Source organism: Dipodomys merriami, unplaced genomic scaffold (assembly GCF_024711535.1).
Source record: "Dipodomys merriami isolate MVZ:Mamm:240054 unplaced genomic scaffold, mDipMer1.0.p SCAF_22, whole genome shotgun sequence".
In the NCBI taxonomy this organism is placed as follows: Eukaryota; Metazoa; Chordata; class Mammalia; order Rodentia; family Heteromyidae; genus Dipodomys; species Dipodomys merriami.
In genome coordinates, this window is record NW_027203604.1 from 14414189 (window position 1) to 14430821 (window position 16633).

Genomic DNA, 16633 nt, shown 5'->3' on the forward strand with positions numbered 1-16633 from the left:
GCTAGCTCAGGAGCCCTTGCTTCCTGTGCCCTGCCCTGTCACTCCTCACATCACAGGCCTTCAAGAGGCCACAGTACCTGAGTCCTGGGCCCAGGAGGTGGGTAGTTCATCCAGGAGCACCCCAAACCTCACTGAACCCTGTGAATAACATCTGACCCCACAGAGCCCTGCCCCAACCAGCTCATTGTCTTGCAGTATCGGTGGCACCAAGTATCTACCTACAATGACAGGCAGGGTCTGGCAGCATAGGTCTGTCCCTCCATCCCTGCACATAGGGCACAGGAACAGTGGGCTTCAGAACAGAGTCCAGCCCTCCCCTTATAGCTGGAAAACCCGAGTCAGAATCAGAGAGGCTGGTCTACTCTAGAACACTGGCAAGTGGGTGTTCAGGACAGGCACTGCCCTGTCCACTGTGGGGAAGACTAGACAAATTAGACAGGGCAGGAAGCCCAGGGGGCCTTCAGCACACCCACAGCCACACATCCCAGCTACCGTAGACCACCACCACCACCATCCCCGCAAGAGTAGGGGTGGAGGTCTATGCTGCCAGGGGCAAGGCACATGGGGCAGGGAGTCAGGGACCATCCTGCAGGATGCGGCAGAATGAGTTTGTAAAACGCTCAATCAAGGCTACTAGAAGCCAGGAGCAGCAGCCACACAGAGAGACTTGGGGGCCAAGTGTGAGGAATGTCAGGAGAAGCTCTCAGAGGAAGAGGGCAGGTGGTAGCTACCTGTGCTCCCACTAACCTCAGGACCAGTGAGCTGAGTACGGCCTCACCCGAGCTCATCATCAGGCAGGGGCTAGCATGGTGAGCTGACACAGGACAGTGTGGGGCTGCCACGAGGCAGGCGGGGAGGGGGAGCCCAGGGACTGGTGGACATCCTGGAGGAGGGAGACACCCACCGGCTACAGAGGTAGGCAATAGAGAAGAGGTTATTGCCATCCAGGGCCCTAGATTTCTCTTTCCTGGGAGTCAAGCACTGGGGCTCCAGAGAAGAGTCTGGCTCCTAGAATAGGGCTCAGTCCCAGATTCCATCGAGTGGCTTTCAATCTCCCACCCTCAGGATGACAGCAATGCCCTCTAAGCCAAGGGGCCTGGGTGAGGTGCCCAGGATACCTTCCTGCCTGATTCAGGAGGCCAAAGCAAGCACGTGAGGCTGGCAGTATAGAGTGCAGCACCAGCCAGGGGCTGAGCATAGCACTTCATCCCCTGCAGGTGTTTTCCCTGGTGCCATCTGTGACCACAGATGGGCTAGGTATTGCATAAAGTCCCCAAGGTTTCTCCCCCCCCCAACATGGCACAAGCTTTGCAAAGGGGTGTAAGCACCAAGGAAGAGGAACGTAAAGCCTACAGCATCCTAAGTTTCCACAGGGCTACCCTAGGAGAAGCTGAGAAGAGGAAACCGCTCCCCAAATCCATTACCTTGTGTGGCCACAGCTCTCCCTTCAGAACCTGGGGCCTCCGCCCAGGACCTGCTGCTAGCACTGTAGCCTCCTGGCACAGTCCAACTGTGTGCGGTGGGCAGGGTAGCAAGGGCTGCTCAGCATTGCAGTCAGGACTCAGTTACCTGGCACCCAGGCCACACAGCATCTACTGTCCTGGTTCATCCTGTTATCAGGGAGAGAGGACCAAGACCCCTGATCAGGACTGGGCTACCATGGCCCCCGGTGAGTGCTGGGAGAGGCTCGGGAGCGCATAGCTGGCTGGCATAGGTCCTGAGCACTTAGAGTCTGGGTGGGGTTTCAGCTCCTATTTTAAGTTGCAAACGTTGCTGCTTTCTGGGAGGGGCTGTGTGAGGGCCAGCACGCATCTGCAAGAGAGCCCTGGAGCTGGGGCTCAGCTCGGCACACGTCACCCCTCCATCCAGTACAGGGAGATTTGAATGTGTGTGGTCATGTGACCAAACCATACACTACTTTAAACCCAGTGTGTGTGGTTTGGATGACTTCAGGCCAGTTCCTGTTTCTTCTTCTGAACTGTAGGTTTCTGTGCCTGCCTGGCTTTAGCGAGTAGAGCAGCAGAAGCTAGGCCAGGAGCAGAAGCCTGGCTCCAAAGAGCTCCTTCCATCCTGAAGAAGAGACACAAGCTGTCCATCTGCAGGCAGCAGAAGCAGCCTTGGCACAGGTAAGCATCTGTCCACCTCTATGGGAGGTGGCAGACCTGCTATCCTGGCTTCCACCTCTTGAATCAGCGCTGGCTGGGGGATGGGGAGGCCTAGAGAAAGTTTGCTGCTGTGGTGGGAAGTTTCTTTTTTTTTTTTTCCCGGTAGTGGGGCCTGAACTCTGGGCCTGGGTGCTGTCCCTCAGCTCTTCAGCTCAAGGCTAGCACTCTACCATTTGAGCCACAGCGCCACTTCCGGCTTTTTTTCTTTTTTCTTATGTGGTGCTGAGGAATCAAACCCAGGGCCTCATGCATGCAAGGCAAGCACTCTACCACTGAGCCACCTTCCCAGCCCTGCTGGGTCTTCTTGTAGAAAGAATCCCACAGATCTGAGTTGGCAGAGCACACAGCACATCTGAAATGCACACATGGTAATGGAGGATTCTGCTGGTTGGCTCTGGTGGGGTGAGGTAGGCATCCAGACGTGTACTTTTCCTTCCAGAGGACACTGGCAGGCAGGGAGGGGAGGAGCCTGTGGGAGCTGCGGCTGGACTTCCTGAGACAAGGGAGCTGGCCAGCCTCCGCACAATGCAGGCTCTGTGCTCCCAATACTTTAGTATAACAGCAGTGTCCCTGTGAGTGAGGGCAAGAAATAGAGCTAGCTGGAGCCCCCACATGCAGGTCCATTACGCTTCATAAGGCCACTGGACAGAGCTCCCTGGGATGCTCCATAATGCACTCCAGGGCTTGTCATTAGCCCAAGAACAAGCATGTGTGAAACTGGCCTCGCTGCCCCCACAGACCAGCAGGAAATGTGCTTGCTCAGAAGCAACAGCCAGCTCAACCTCCGGGTTGCCCAGGACAGGGCTTGGCCAAGCACATTGAGTCTGTCTAGCCAGGTGGCCCTCGGAGCTGTTAAGTGAACAGCCAGCCAGGGGGCCAGTAAGTGGAAGGAAGGGCTGGGCAGTGGAAGTAGGGAGCAGCAGGGCTTGTGGGTTCTACAGAGGGCAGGCCGCTGGGCGAGGGTCCACCCACGCCCCACACAGCCCCTCACGATAGGTAGCAGCTCATGCAGAGCGAGGGCTGCCCCTCACTTCTCAGCCCAGGCCCTGCCCCATGCTGCTCTTTCTTCCGGGTCACTGCTGGACACCAGGACTAGCAGACACTGTGTGAAGATTGGGTGGGAAAGGGCTGGAGAACCTGGCCCTTACCACACTGAGCCAACCACAGGCAAGGGTCGTGTGTTTCCATAGCTATGTGTTAGCGCTGTGCTCCTGGTGTATGGGTGTGTTGACCAGGTAGGTACAAGCATGTACGCAGAGTTGTGTTTGTGTTTCCTGGCACATGCATGCACATATATGTGCACAGCATATTTATGTGTATTTGTATGTGTCCAGTGTGTGTATAGCAGTCTATGTGTGACATATGTGTCTTCTTCAGAAGATCCAGAAAAGCAAAGTAGGCGCTGTTATCTTTCTCCTTTCATGAGATTATTTTTCACATCTTAGGCAAGACTCAAATAGTCCCTGAAAACAAATGGCCTTGGGACCACCAGGGGGAGGCCAGGAGCGGGGAGCTGAGGACTTCCTACACTGCCTTCCTTGACCCATGCATGGGTCACAGCCAGAGGCAGATGGCCCTGGCCGGCTCCCATACTCCACTCGGATGTCAGTCTAAAGCCCCTCTGCAGCTACTCCACACCGAGCTGGCCAAGGGCTGGGGGCGTAGGACATCAGGCCACGTATGCAGAGCAGCAGTGAGTCATTGGAAGTTGCCTCTGCCTGCAGGAGCCAGGGAGACTGAAATGGAAATATGACTGGGCCAACAGCAAAAGCTCTTGGCCAAGTCCTGCCCAAGAAGGCAGGGCTTCAGAGTAAGCAGAGTGGACTGTCACTAATGCCACTGTGCGCTCCATCCTGATCACAATCCCTGCCACCTCCCCCACAACTGAGTGACACAGACTTCCAATGCCCTCGGTTGGGGCTAGGGAAACAACTGAGCAGTACTTCACTAGACCCATGGGGCCACAGGCAGATCCTCTTGGTAGGGCTCATGGTCCATGCCCAGTGGCTGAGGTTCATTCACCACCAGGCCACTTGCACGTAGGGCCCCTCAGACCACGTGGAGAATCCTGACCAAATTTCTGCAGACTTTGCACAAATGCAAAACAATCTGTAAGAGCAAAAGCTCCAAAACGGTTCAGTCCAGACAGAGAAGGACTTTGTATTTACTGACCTGGCACAAATTATGTAAGGATGGCAAAAACCAGGGCAAAGCACAGAAGACCTTCCAACTGGTGCACTGGACAAGGGTTTCACAGTTCCTGAAGGATGGACATTCAGCAGTCTGTAACAGAGCTGTGGGGTGAAGCACCAGACCCTGGCCTGTCTGGGGGAGGCAGAAGTGTCTGCCTCGCTGGGAGCTGTACAGGGGTATGGGTTGCCCTTTCCTCCTCTCCCACTCCCTAACTCTGGGAAAGCAACTGGTACTAGAGCCAGCCCATGTGTCCGGGAGCCAGTCAGAATCTGGAGGGCCTGAAGCTGCCGCGAGGGACAGAGCATTCTCAAGGCGCTGGCCCTGGGGAGCACCCCAGGGATCCAGGCTGACCTCAGCAGCCCTTCCTCAGGGCTTGGGAGTGGCTCTGAGCCCCTGGTTCTCAGCCTGAGGATGGCTGCCATGGAGTGCCCAACCCTCTGCCAGGAATTCTGGGGCTTTGTAAGACCTTTGCTTTTTCTGGAGTTAAAAGTACAATTCCAGCAGGAACGAAGAATGGTGTGGCTGCCTGGGAAGACTCAATAGTGCCAGGATGACCCCAGGAGCCAGCAATGCCACTCGCAAGGACATGTACCCTCCTAAGCAGGCCCACCGCAGCCACTGCTGCCTGCAGACACCAACCTCGCATACCTGCCAGCACAGGCCAACACCACGTACTCAGCAAGAGGACACAATAACCCGGGACTCGTGCCAGGAAGGGCACCATGCCCCATGCGAAAGCAAGCTGGCTTTTGCAGCAGCTTCGCACGCAGATCCATCTCGTGTTATTCTAACGTAAAAGTTCAGGAACAGAAAATGGACACTTGGTGGTGGCAGAAGAGATAGATGAAGGGGCTGGGTGTTAATGGGGAGTGGGAGACAGCAAGGGGACTGTTCCTCTTGCTTATGTGGTGGTTACAGTCACTGCATGATCAGGTCTTGTAAATTCTTGAAAAGAGCCATTAAAAAAAAAAAAGGAGTGCCAAGTTCTCAGCAAAAACTATCTAGGTTCTGACTTCGGTCACTGTGTCAAACTAGCTGGTGAGCCAAAGACGAACATCTCTCAGTGACTCATTATGACCACTGGGAGCGAGACTGTAGCTACAGCACCTGTCTCATGTGGAAGCCCAGGTCTGAGTAGATGACCAAATTCCAAGTGTTCCATCAGGGTCTGGCATGTGGCATGATGCCAAGAGAGAATGCCATCCACCTAGGTGCCAGGCCCCAGTCACTCTCCCTCTCCATCACTCACTTGCTATGGTTCTAGAGTTAGGGAGATGTTGGAGAAGAGAATTTCAAGGCCCAGAAGCTCCCAGGATACAGGGAGCCAGAAGAGGGAGCCAGGAGACTGAGCAGCAGAAGCAACCCGTGCAAGGCCCAGGAGGATCGGTGCTGTGTGCTCTAGTTACACAGTCTCTTCAGTCAACAAGCAGCCAGTGGCCGCTCACGCCTGAAATCCTAGCTACTGAGGAGGCTGAGATTTGAGGATCGAGGTGAAAAGGCTGTGAGACTCTTATCTCCAATTAACCAGCAGAGCCAGAAATAGAGCTGTGAATGAAATGGTAAGAGCACTAGCCTTGAGCAAAAAAGCTCAGGCACAGCACCCAGGCCCAGAGTTCAAGCCCCAGGACAAGGACCAGCATGCACACATACACACTAAGAGAAAAAAAAAAGAGAAAAAGAAAACAGAAAAGGAAAGCCAGGAGCTGGAAGCTCATACCTATAATCCTAGCTACTCAGAATCACAGTTCAAAGCCAATCTAGGCAGGAAAGTCCAGGAGACTCTTCAATTAACCACCAGAAAACCAGCAGTGAGTGAAAAGAGCTCAAGGACAGTGCCCATGCCCTGAGTCCAAGCCCCATGACCTCCACAAAACAATAATAAATTAAAAAAAGAAAGAAAGAAAGAAAAGAAAAAGGAAAGAAGTGGCCAGGGGGCCTTGCGGGCAAGCCTGGCACCAAGACCTGACAATGTGTGATTGTGGTCTGGCCCTCTAGGTAGCACGGGGTGATCAGCTGCACCAGGGCAGCACACACAGGGGGCTCGGTACCGCATGGGGCTGAGGGTCCTACTGTGCCTTGAGGAGCCCTGAACAAATATACAGGACTACACTGTGCTGAAACATCAACTGGGGAGGGGTTTAGCGTGGATGTAGACAGACATGTGGGCAGAACGGAGAGCCTGAGTGGTGCCATGTGATATCTATGCCAGTGCCCACCACCGAGCAGTCAAGTGGCCTTCTCTCCTCTCTTCTAGTGCACCCAGTCAAGGCAGGAGACCCAGGAGCTAAGCTAAGCCTCCACATGGAGTGGCCCAAGTGGCAAGTGGAGGGCAGAAAGTTGCTGTAGTGGAGCTCTAAGCACTGAACAAGGTGCCCTCTTGCCCTAGAGAGCAAGGTGCTCTCACTCAGGGCCAGGCTACAGCCACACCGGAGAGCTGGGCAGACAGCTGCAAGCAGCACAGCTCCTAACCGTGGAGATCCACAGACACACCACCTGACACCACACTGTCCACTCAGCACAGACTAGATGTGGACAGAGACTGACATCTGCACAGCACTGTTTCCCAGCTCCTTCCCATTGTACTGATGAGATGAAGATCTTCCTCTCAGGCTAGTCATGATTCTTCATTTCCAAGCCACCTAACCCTTGGAGTAGTGGTGAATTAGAACAGTCACAACTCACTGCTGCGTCTTGAGCCAGAAACACACCTAGGGAGTGTCTATAGCATGAAGGGTAGATTGGCTTTGAGGTGCCAAAATACCACCAGGACATCAAAGCGGACCCCCAAAATGCAAAATCAGAGTTCAAATCTCAGTAAACCCCCTTCCAAAAACAAAAACAAAAACAAACAAAAATAAACCTGCAATTCCCTTAGCTAAGCAGTGGCTCAAACCTGTAATCCTAGCTATTTTGGAAGCTGAGATCAGGAGGATTGTGGTTTGAGCTCATCTGGCCAAAAAGTTTGTGAGACCCTCCTCCAATCTTTTTTGTTGTTGTTGTTGTTGGTCGTGGGTCTTGAACTCTGGCCCTGGGCGCTGTCCCTCAGCTCTTCAGCTCAAGGCAAGTGCTCTACCGTTTGAGCCACAGTGCCACTTCTGATTTTCTAGTGGTTTATTGGAGATAAGAGACTCACGGACTTTCCTGCCGGGGCTGGCTTTGAACCGTGATCCTCAGATCTCAGCCTCCTGAGTAGCTAGGATTACAGGCATGAGCCACTGGCGCCTGGCTTCCTCCCCCAATCTTAGCTAATGTATATGTTATATGAGCATCTGTTATCCCAGCTACACCGAAACTGTAAGTAAGAGGATCTTGGTCCAAGGTCATCTTTATCTGAACAATAACCAAAGTCTCAAGTAATAGAACACCTGCGTAGTAAGTTCAAGGCCCTGAGTTCAAATCCAAAGTACTGCCAAAATCAAAAGAACAACAGCAAAAAGATGAGTCCAAAGGCCAGCACACTGTGCCACGAGCAGGCATCCTTCCCAAGGCCAGTGAGTTATTCTAAAGACCTCCTCTTCTTCTTCCTCCTCCCCCCCATACCACATGGTCTGAGTGTATCAAGGTTTAGGCAGTGGCCTAGTAGACTGGGCAGATCAGTCCCTCCGGCCAAGAACCTCCAAGGCCTATTGCCAGAAACGAAGTCTGCCCCAAACTCCTATTCCTGGATATGCAGGCTTTGTTATGACAGAAAATCATTTCCTAAAATGTTTAAAAAAAAAAAACTAGGAGGAGGGAGGGTAAGTTTCTAAAAAACAAGCAAACAAAAAAAAAAAAAACGAGACATAAGGAATTACATTGTGAAACCTCTCTAGACACCCCCAGGCTGGCAAGGAGGTTAATATGGCCGGGTATACAGACGTCACCCCTGAGAGCCATCACTCTGGACTGGTAGGAGCCTCCTGCTTGATACCAGGAAACCCAAAGGGCCATACAAAAGCCAAAGCAAACATACTTCAGAGCAAGTTGCCTTCATCTGTCAGTAATTTTTGAATGGAAGTTTAAGTAGGGCACTCAATATGTTGTATTCCGAGATAGCCAAAGACAGAAATCAAAAGAAGCTTCAAGACATCTTCAAGGAATATAAAAATCTTGAAGCTTAAAAAGTGCCAGTTCTCAAAGGCCCTAATAGAACCTTTAGAAAAAAGAAGTGCAGGGGGCTGGAAAGGTGGCTCAGTGGTAGAGCGCTTGTCTTGCATGCCTGAGGCCCTGGGTTCGATTCCTCAGCACCATATAAGTAAAAAGAAAAAAGCCGGAAGTGGCGCTGTGGTTCAAGTGGTAGAGCACTAGCCTTGAGCTGAAGAGCTGAGGGACAGTGCCCAGGCCCAGAGTTCAGGCCCCACAACCGGACCCTCCCCCTCCAAAAAAAAAAAAAAAAAAAGAAACAAGAAGTGCAGAAAGCAAAACAGGGAGGATTCCTGAGCCACAGCTCAAGAGAAAGGAAAGAAGCCCGAAAGAGGGTCGCACCTCTGGTCTGCAGGTGAGCAGAAAGGTGGAGAGCATGAGGCTGCAGAGACACCTGAAGGCAGGAGAGCTGACAGGAGGTAATGGATGACATGACCAGGTCACAGAAAAGCCTAGGACAGACCTGGGCATGCAAACACCCAGCACACTAGGTAGTTAACTGCCTGTGTATAAAATAAGCACATCTGTGGGCACATGGCTGAGCTTAGGATGCACAGATCCATAGTGGGGTGATAAGCCAGCAACAGCTGTTCATTCCTACCATACTGCCAAACCACCTGTATACAATCTGTAGCCACACTGTGTGCATCTGCCAGGCTGGCCAGGAGCAAGATATACTTCAAAACACCCCTACACATATAAGTACACACGTGTGCACACACATTCCTCACCCATGGGCTGAGCCCACCCACACCAGCAGCCCATCCCTTCGGTACCCCAGGAAAATTATGCTTCCAATTTGATTGCCTTCTTTTCTTTTAATAAACAGCAACGTTATCTCCCAGCCCCAACTACTATTTAGTTAAAATTTAAAGGAAAGGAGGAGACAATTGTATGGAAACACAATTATTTCACTGACCAAAGATGGTGTAAGCCTGTCAGCATGGTGATTTAAAGCCCTAAACCCAGGAATTTACAGCTCACTGTAATAAAGTAATTCATAGCTCAAAGAGCTGGATGCCTGACAACGCCCAGAGAGCCAGCAAACCATGCTGCTCCTTGAGCCCCTAGTGTCTGTGTTGAGTAGGAAGAGCTCCAAAATGAAGAACCAACTGGTTAGCATGTCCCAGAATTTCTCAGGCTCACAGCCAGATTTCAAATGCAGAGTTAGGCCCTGCCTGCATCCAATGTGGATTCTAGGCGATTCTGCCAGGGGCCAGAGGCCAGGGCCAGCCTGTGCGGGAAGCTCTGATGACTCAGGGAAGAACTTCCAGAACTCTGCTCCTGGTGGGCTTCTGGGAGACAGAAGCCATCGCCAGGAGATTGTTCACAGGGCACACCCTTGTTCCTTACCCTGAGCAGTGGCATTTAGATGTGACTGAGAGTGATGAGGACAAGGTTGTGAGACTGGCAGGGCTGTTCAAAGGTGGGACAGAATTTTACACACACACACACACACACACACACACACACACACACACACACACACACACACACACACACACACACACACACACACACACACACACACACACACACACACACACACACACACACACACACACACACACACACACACACACACACACAGAGTCCCCTATGCTATGTACATGGCATTGGCCACAGCTCACAGGCTCAGCAGCAGGGTGGCATGTTGGAGACAAAGCTTTGAGCCCACACATGCTGACACAAAGGCGGGGCCAGCCTGTGACTATGTGGCACATGCTTCCGTTACAGGGGTGTCAGCTCTCAAAGATGAGCTCCCACAACATGTCCTGGATCCAGTACCCGAGCCACGTGTCCCCAGCTGTGGAGGATGTCATCGCTGTCCAGAGCGTCATCTCCAGATGCACACATGTGTATGTGGTTCTGTGTGTCCCACTGAGCCTGGCCACTGGTCTCTTCAACCTGATCACGTTCGTCCGCAGCCGAGCCAAGCTGGGGGTGCTGGACAAGCAGCTCTTGGGACTCACTGTCACCTGCATCATTATGACCCTGCTGTCACTCAGCACTGCCAGCAGGCCCAACTACATGCACACCACCAACCTGGGCTGTGGGGTCCTGTCCTTCTTCGCCAATGTCTGCTACTTCACTGCCCAGTACCTGCAGGGGGCCACGCTCATCCCGACCCTTCTGCCAGGCTCCTCGTGCCATCTGCTCCTGGGAAGCCAGGGTGCCCTGAGCCCTGCAGCAGGCCTGGCCACCATTGGGGGCTGTGCCATCTGCAGCTCACTGATCATGGTGGCTCTGCTGGGCATATCCGGGGAGCTGCACAGAACCACCCTGTGCCAGGTGGACCCACTGACCACTTGGCCAGAATATGAAATTGTCAAGTTCAGTCTGGGCTTCGGGCTGGCCCTGGCCTTCAAGCTGGTTCTCTTGGTCCTATGTGCCACCCAATCAACCTGGCGGGCAGCTCCGGCCCAGAGGGACACGGCCTCTGCCTGCGGTGTGGTGCTGGCTGTGGCTCTGAACATGTTTGCCTGCCGACTCCTCTACAACACAGTGCTCCTCCAGCGGGCCAGGCGGAAGCTGCAGAGGGACATTGGCTCCCCAAGGGATGAGCTGCTCATGAACCTGGCAGAACTGGTCCTGTTTGGGGAGAGCTGCATCAACACCCTGGCCACCCTCCTCCTGCACAAGCCCTGCAGGCTTGCACTGCTGGGCATCCTGGGACACCTCAGCCAGAGATGTAGAGGACAAGAGGCTGACAACAGTGTCTCCCTGCACAGAGTGGCAAGCTAGGGCTAAACCACACAGACAGATGGACACCATGCCTGTTCTAGGTGTTCAGGAAAGACTCACAGAGATGCCACAGGGATGTGGGCATGCTTGGAAAGTTCATTAGACAGTGGTTTTAGGGCCTTCTACTCAGTCCATGAAAAAGCACCATGGTTCCATGAGTGACACCCAAGCACGAAAGGACAAGGGCAGGAGCTGGGCGCCGCACACTCAGCCTGACATCTTCCCCAGCACTGTCGTAGCCAAGTGACAGAAAGAGACACCAGTCAGCACAGACATTCTCCAGCACCCCTAGGCCCTACCATGCGCTGCTCCTCCTGCCACTGCCGTTCAACCCCCCAATACTGCCATGGTGTCTGGGCGATGGAAATCTGGTCAGGGACAAAGAGGTTCTGTCTTCACATCTGTCATCACCATGTAGCTCTGTGATTGTCACCTACACACTGAGAAGCCCTGGAACAGCGGGACTGAACCCAGTGTCTACAGTGTCCCAGAGCAAATAGGTAGGGACACCCTGTGGCTAATCTGTGGGAGGGTAGCACATGCATTCTCCCATCTGAAGGTCTGTGGACAGGCTGAGAGCATGAACTCTAGACGTTTGTGTCCACAGCTGCTACCCATCATTCCCACTAGATTTTTATCAAGACTTTGTTAAGTAAAGACCTATACCAAGGCCTTTATGAAATCTATGGTGCCTAGTTTCAAGTATTTTTGGGAGGAGGGGAGAGGGGATCAGTTGTGGGGCTTGAACTCGGGGCCTGGGAACTATCCCTCAGTTCTTTATGTCAAGGCAAGTGCTCTACCACTTGAGCCACAGCGCCACTCCCCATTTTCTGGTGGTTAGTTGAAGATAAGAGTCTCACAGACTTTCCTGCCCTGGCTGGCTTTGAATCATGATCCTCAGATCTCAGCCTCCTGAGTAACTAGGATTACAGGCATAAGCCACCGGCACCCAGCTTAGTTTCAGTCTTAACGGGATTCTGTGTCTAAAGAATAAAAGAATGTCTATGGTAAGCTTTCTTATTGATGTTTACATATCTGCATGATTCCTTCAGAGGAAAAGGATTCTGGATCCCAGGCAAGTAGGTGGCTTCAGCAATGATCTATGGACATTTCTTTTTTTTTTTTTTTTTTTTTGGGGGGGGGGTCCGGTCGTGGAGCCTGAACTCTGGTCCTGGGCGCTATCCCTCAGCTCTTCAGCTCAAGGCTAGCGCTCTACCACTTGAGCCACAGTGCCACTTCCGGCTTTTTTCTTTTTGCTTATGTGGTGCTGAGGAATCGAACCCAGGGCCTCAGGCATGCAAGGCAAGCACTCTACCACTGAGCCACCTTTCCAGCCCTCTATGGACATTTCTAAATGCTTTCAAAAGACCCCCTTGCTATTTCCCCCTCCACTTATCTGTTCACCTTCACGGCAACCTTAATGTGGCATGTGTGAGGTCTATCCACACACTCACAGCAGGCAGACAATGGGTAGACACTGTTACCTGCATCAACACACAGAAGACAGTAGCAGGGCTGCTTCTCCCAGCATAGGTTTGAACTCAGCATCATGTTTACCAGACATGCTCTTGCTCTTTCGGTCATACCACCAGCCCTAGTTGCCCTGGTTATTTTATTTTGTGGGTCGTGGGGCTTGAACTCGAAGGCCTGGTCGCTGATCCTCAGTTTTTGTGTTCACACTCTGCCACTTTGAGCCACAGCTCTACTTCCGGTAGAGGTAAGTCTCTCACATTACCCTCAGATCTCAGACTCCTGAGTAGCTAAGATTACAGGTGTGAGCCACTGGCACCCAGTTGCTCTGGTTATTTTTTTAAGATACTGTCTTGCTTTTTTGCCCAGGTTGTCCTAGACTTCCATCCTTCTACTTATGTTTCCAACTATGGCTAAGATGACAAATGCTCATCAAAACATCCAGCTTTTTCTGTTGAGGTGGGGTCATGCAAATTTTGTCCATTAGCCTGGAACCAGGATCCTTTAGATCTCTGCCTTTCAAAGAGCTTTATAGGCATTAGCTCCTGACACCCAGCCAACACAGGGTGGGTTTTGTTTGTTTTTAATTTTGTGCTTATGCTATGACTTAAACTCGGGACCTAGGAGCTGTCCCTGGGCTTTTGTGCTCAAGACTAGTGCTCTACCACATGAGCCACAGCAATACTTTCACCTTTTTGGTGGTTAATTGGCGATATGAGTTTCATAGACTTTCTTGCCCAGGCTAGCTTCCAATGGCAATCCTTAGATCTGTCTCCTGAGTAAGTATGATTACAGGTGTGAGACATGAGCACCAAGAAAAGCGACTTCTTTTGAGAACCTTTTATGAACTTCAAGGTCTTTTATGAGCTTGTCAAGGTCTATAGATGTCTATATTTAGAGCCAACTTAACCTGTACACCTAAGCTTGGGTCTCTACTGACTGTCATACACTTGGATATAGTTTGAGTTGTGTCTCTCAAGTCTCATTTGCTGGAAGCTTGGTCCCAGTGTGTGACTTGGAGGTAAGATGGTTAAGAAGTGGGGTCCAGTAGAAGACCACTCCAGGCTCCAACCTGACTTTCCAGGCCTGCCATGTAATCTCTCCCTCTTGACACATTCCACTGTGACATAACCCAGCGAAGGAGCCCCTCACCAGAGGCTGAATCATCAGGACCCCTGGATCTTACACTTTTAATCTTCAAAACTGTGACCTAAGCATGGCACCAGTGATTCATACCTGTAATCCTAGCTACTCAGGAGGCTGAGATCTGAGGATCATGGCTTGAAGCCACTTGGGGCAGACTTGAATTCGAGACTAATCTCCAATTAACCACCAAAAAGCTGGAAGTAGAGCTATGTATGTATGGTTCAAGTAGTAAAGCACTAGCCTTGAGTAAAAGAAGTTCAAGGACAGCACCCAGGTCCCAAGTCCAAGGATCAGGACCAGCAACAAAACAGAACAAAAGAACACTATGACCTGAAATAAACCTCTTTTTTGTATAACATACCAGTGTCAGGCATTGTGATTATGATGGAGGATGGATTTATGCATGCATGTTCACAGCTCTATGCTGTCTGGCTGGAGAGATGAGGACAGCCAGCAGCCCTCTGGTAGCTGTGAGACCATTCAGTGTGGAGCTGGCTAGCCATCTCTGCTTCTAGCCAGACCAGCCTTGAGGACCCTCACTGTACATGTGTAGCATGCAGCCCAGTTCCAGCAGACTGCCTCCAACTTTCTGGGGCTCTCTTCAAGTGGGGCCTCCTGTCCTGGGACTACATGCCAGCAATCCCAGCTCCTTCAGCCTAGCCAGCTTCTATGTCTCTGCATGGATGCCTCCCTGGGCTGCAGACTGAGACTGCCCAGACAGGAAGTGGTGAGACAGGGCCTCACCTTCTTGGATGTCTGACAGCAGCTGTTCCCTGTATCTGCCCTATTTCCAGTGGCTCCTGGCCAGTTCATTGAAAAATACCCTGCATTAGTCGATGCCAACACCTCGTGAGCTGAGATGCAGACCCAGGTGCCCAGAGGCCCAAGGAGGCAAAGCTGCCTGCAGGGCTGGACTGGGAGGCCTGGAGCTGCCAGCTACACTGAGTTCCTAAGCATTTCAGCCCTGGGAGTAATTTTAGAAACCCAACCGCAAAAATGTGCCTTGGTAGTTCTCAAACAGTAGGATCCTCTTAAAAAACAAAAAAACAAAAGCTTACAGGGGGCTGAAACAGGAAACATTAAAAAAAAAAAAAGTTCTCACTGGAAAAGAGGAAGAGGGAAGGGCACTAATGTTGGAGCATCGAGCGACCCCCAGGTCTCAGGACCCACCTAGGATCTTGATAAACAACTCTCAGAAGAGACTGGTTGTCTCCAGCAATAAGGTGATCCTGGGTGGGGAGCAGCCACCACAGCCCCAGCCTCTGCAGGCTCCAAGTAACATCACTTAGCTGTCACTGCAGGTTGGTGGAAAGAGCCCAGGACACCAGCAGATCTGTGAGCTACACACACCAAGCTCTGGTTGCCACAACCCCTCAAGAATAAGAGGAAATGTCCCGAAGGCTCCCAGCAACCACGTAGCAGGTATTGCTACTCAAAAGTCAACATATGTGAAGCCACCAGGACAGCTACGTGTGTTGTGGCCAGTCATGCACCTGCTCTGTGAGCTATAAATTCCTTCCCACACGGGCAGATAAGAAAGCTGATGCTTGCTTCCCCAAATAAACACTCCATAGAAATGGTACCTGTATTGGGCAACTTGTTGGCCACCTGGATACACTGCCACCCATGTCGAGGGACGGCCAGGCCCATGGCCAGAAGGTGAGGAAAGAACCACCATTTACCACCCTCCAGGCACTGGTCATGAGGCCCAAGACATGCAGCCTAAAGTGAAGGTCAGGTGATAGCCCTGGCATGTGCAGAAAATAAAAGGCTGAGTTTCATAGCCTCACATCCCAGATGGCCAAATGGGGTAGTGCCACACATTGGGCAGGCACAAGAAGACTCCAGTCACCTTCCAGTGTCAGGACTGTCCCATGTCCCACAAGAGAGCATCGGGCGCAGGAGACAAAGAAAGCAGGGAGAGACACTGCCAGCACTGGGGAAATTGGGGCTCTAGTCAGCACTGGCTCAGGACTTACAAAGTGACAAAGTTTGTGTGCAGGAGGGATGAGGGGACAGGGCCTCAGTGACTTTGATGGCTTCTGAAGCCAAGAATAGCAGCTTTCCTGGGGCCCAGAGTCTACACACTCATTACACGGTATTCACTGTTCACAAGTGAAGTACCTAAGTGTTAACTACACTGGATTCTGCCATTTGCCCCATCTGAAGATAAGCCCTGAGGACTGAGCCATGCACCCCTTGTCTTTCCCTTTTAGTTTCTCAGATAGGGTCTTGGGCTTTTGCCCAAGCTGGCCTCAGATCACAAAGATCCTCCTACCTCTGCCTTCTCAGTAGCTGGTTAACTTCTTAATTGTTATTACAAAGATAATATACAAAGGGGTTATAGTTAGGTCAGGTAACGAACATTTCTATTTGGACAATGTCACCCCTTCCCTCAGTCTCTCCAGTTTCTGACCCTCCCTGCCCTACCCCCCACTCCCCTCTCCCCGCCTATAAGCTGTATAGTTCATTTTTAACATCATGTCCGGTAAGTAGCACTGTTGCATTTGCTCACTCTGTCCCTCTGTTCCTCTGCCTTCCTTAAACCTCCCAAAGACAGATAAATGAACAAACAAGACAAAAAGAAAATGAAAATAGCAACAAAGGGTTGGCTAACTTCTTAAACACCCATAAGAACATTCATCCTGCATGGAACAAGTTTGTTGGAGACAGCCATGATGTGGTGTGGGGCCAGGATATTGGACCCAGACTCACCCTGGGATGCCCTTTGGCAGTGGTTGCTGAGTGGCAACCCCTGGGCTTGGCCTGTCAGTAACTGAGTCTGGAAGCGG

General features: G+C 51.8%; 2 protein-coding genes across 2 annotated transcripts in view; one reads left to right on the forward strand and one right to left on the reverse strand.

The window, feature by feature from the left end:
- CUNH7orf50 (chromosome unknown C7orf50 homolog) overlaps window positions 1-16633 on the reverse strand; it is a 104064-nt gene that overhangs the window by 48703 nt on the left and 38728 nt on the right. The gene's annotated exons all lie outside the window — the stretch shown is intronic.
- Window positions 1880-12358, forward strand: LOC138834731 (uncharacterized). Its single transcript, XM_070033390.1, has 2 exons — window positions 1880-2126; window positions 10218-12358. Exon 2 carries the CDS (start codon window positions 10236-10238, stop codon window positions 11223-11225), a length of 990 nt encoding a protein of 329 aa, XP_069889491.1. The 5' UTR covers window positions 1880-2126; window positions 10218-10235; the 3' UTR covers window positions 11226-12358.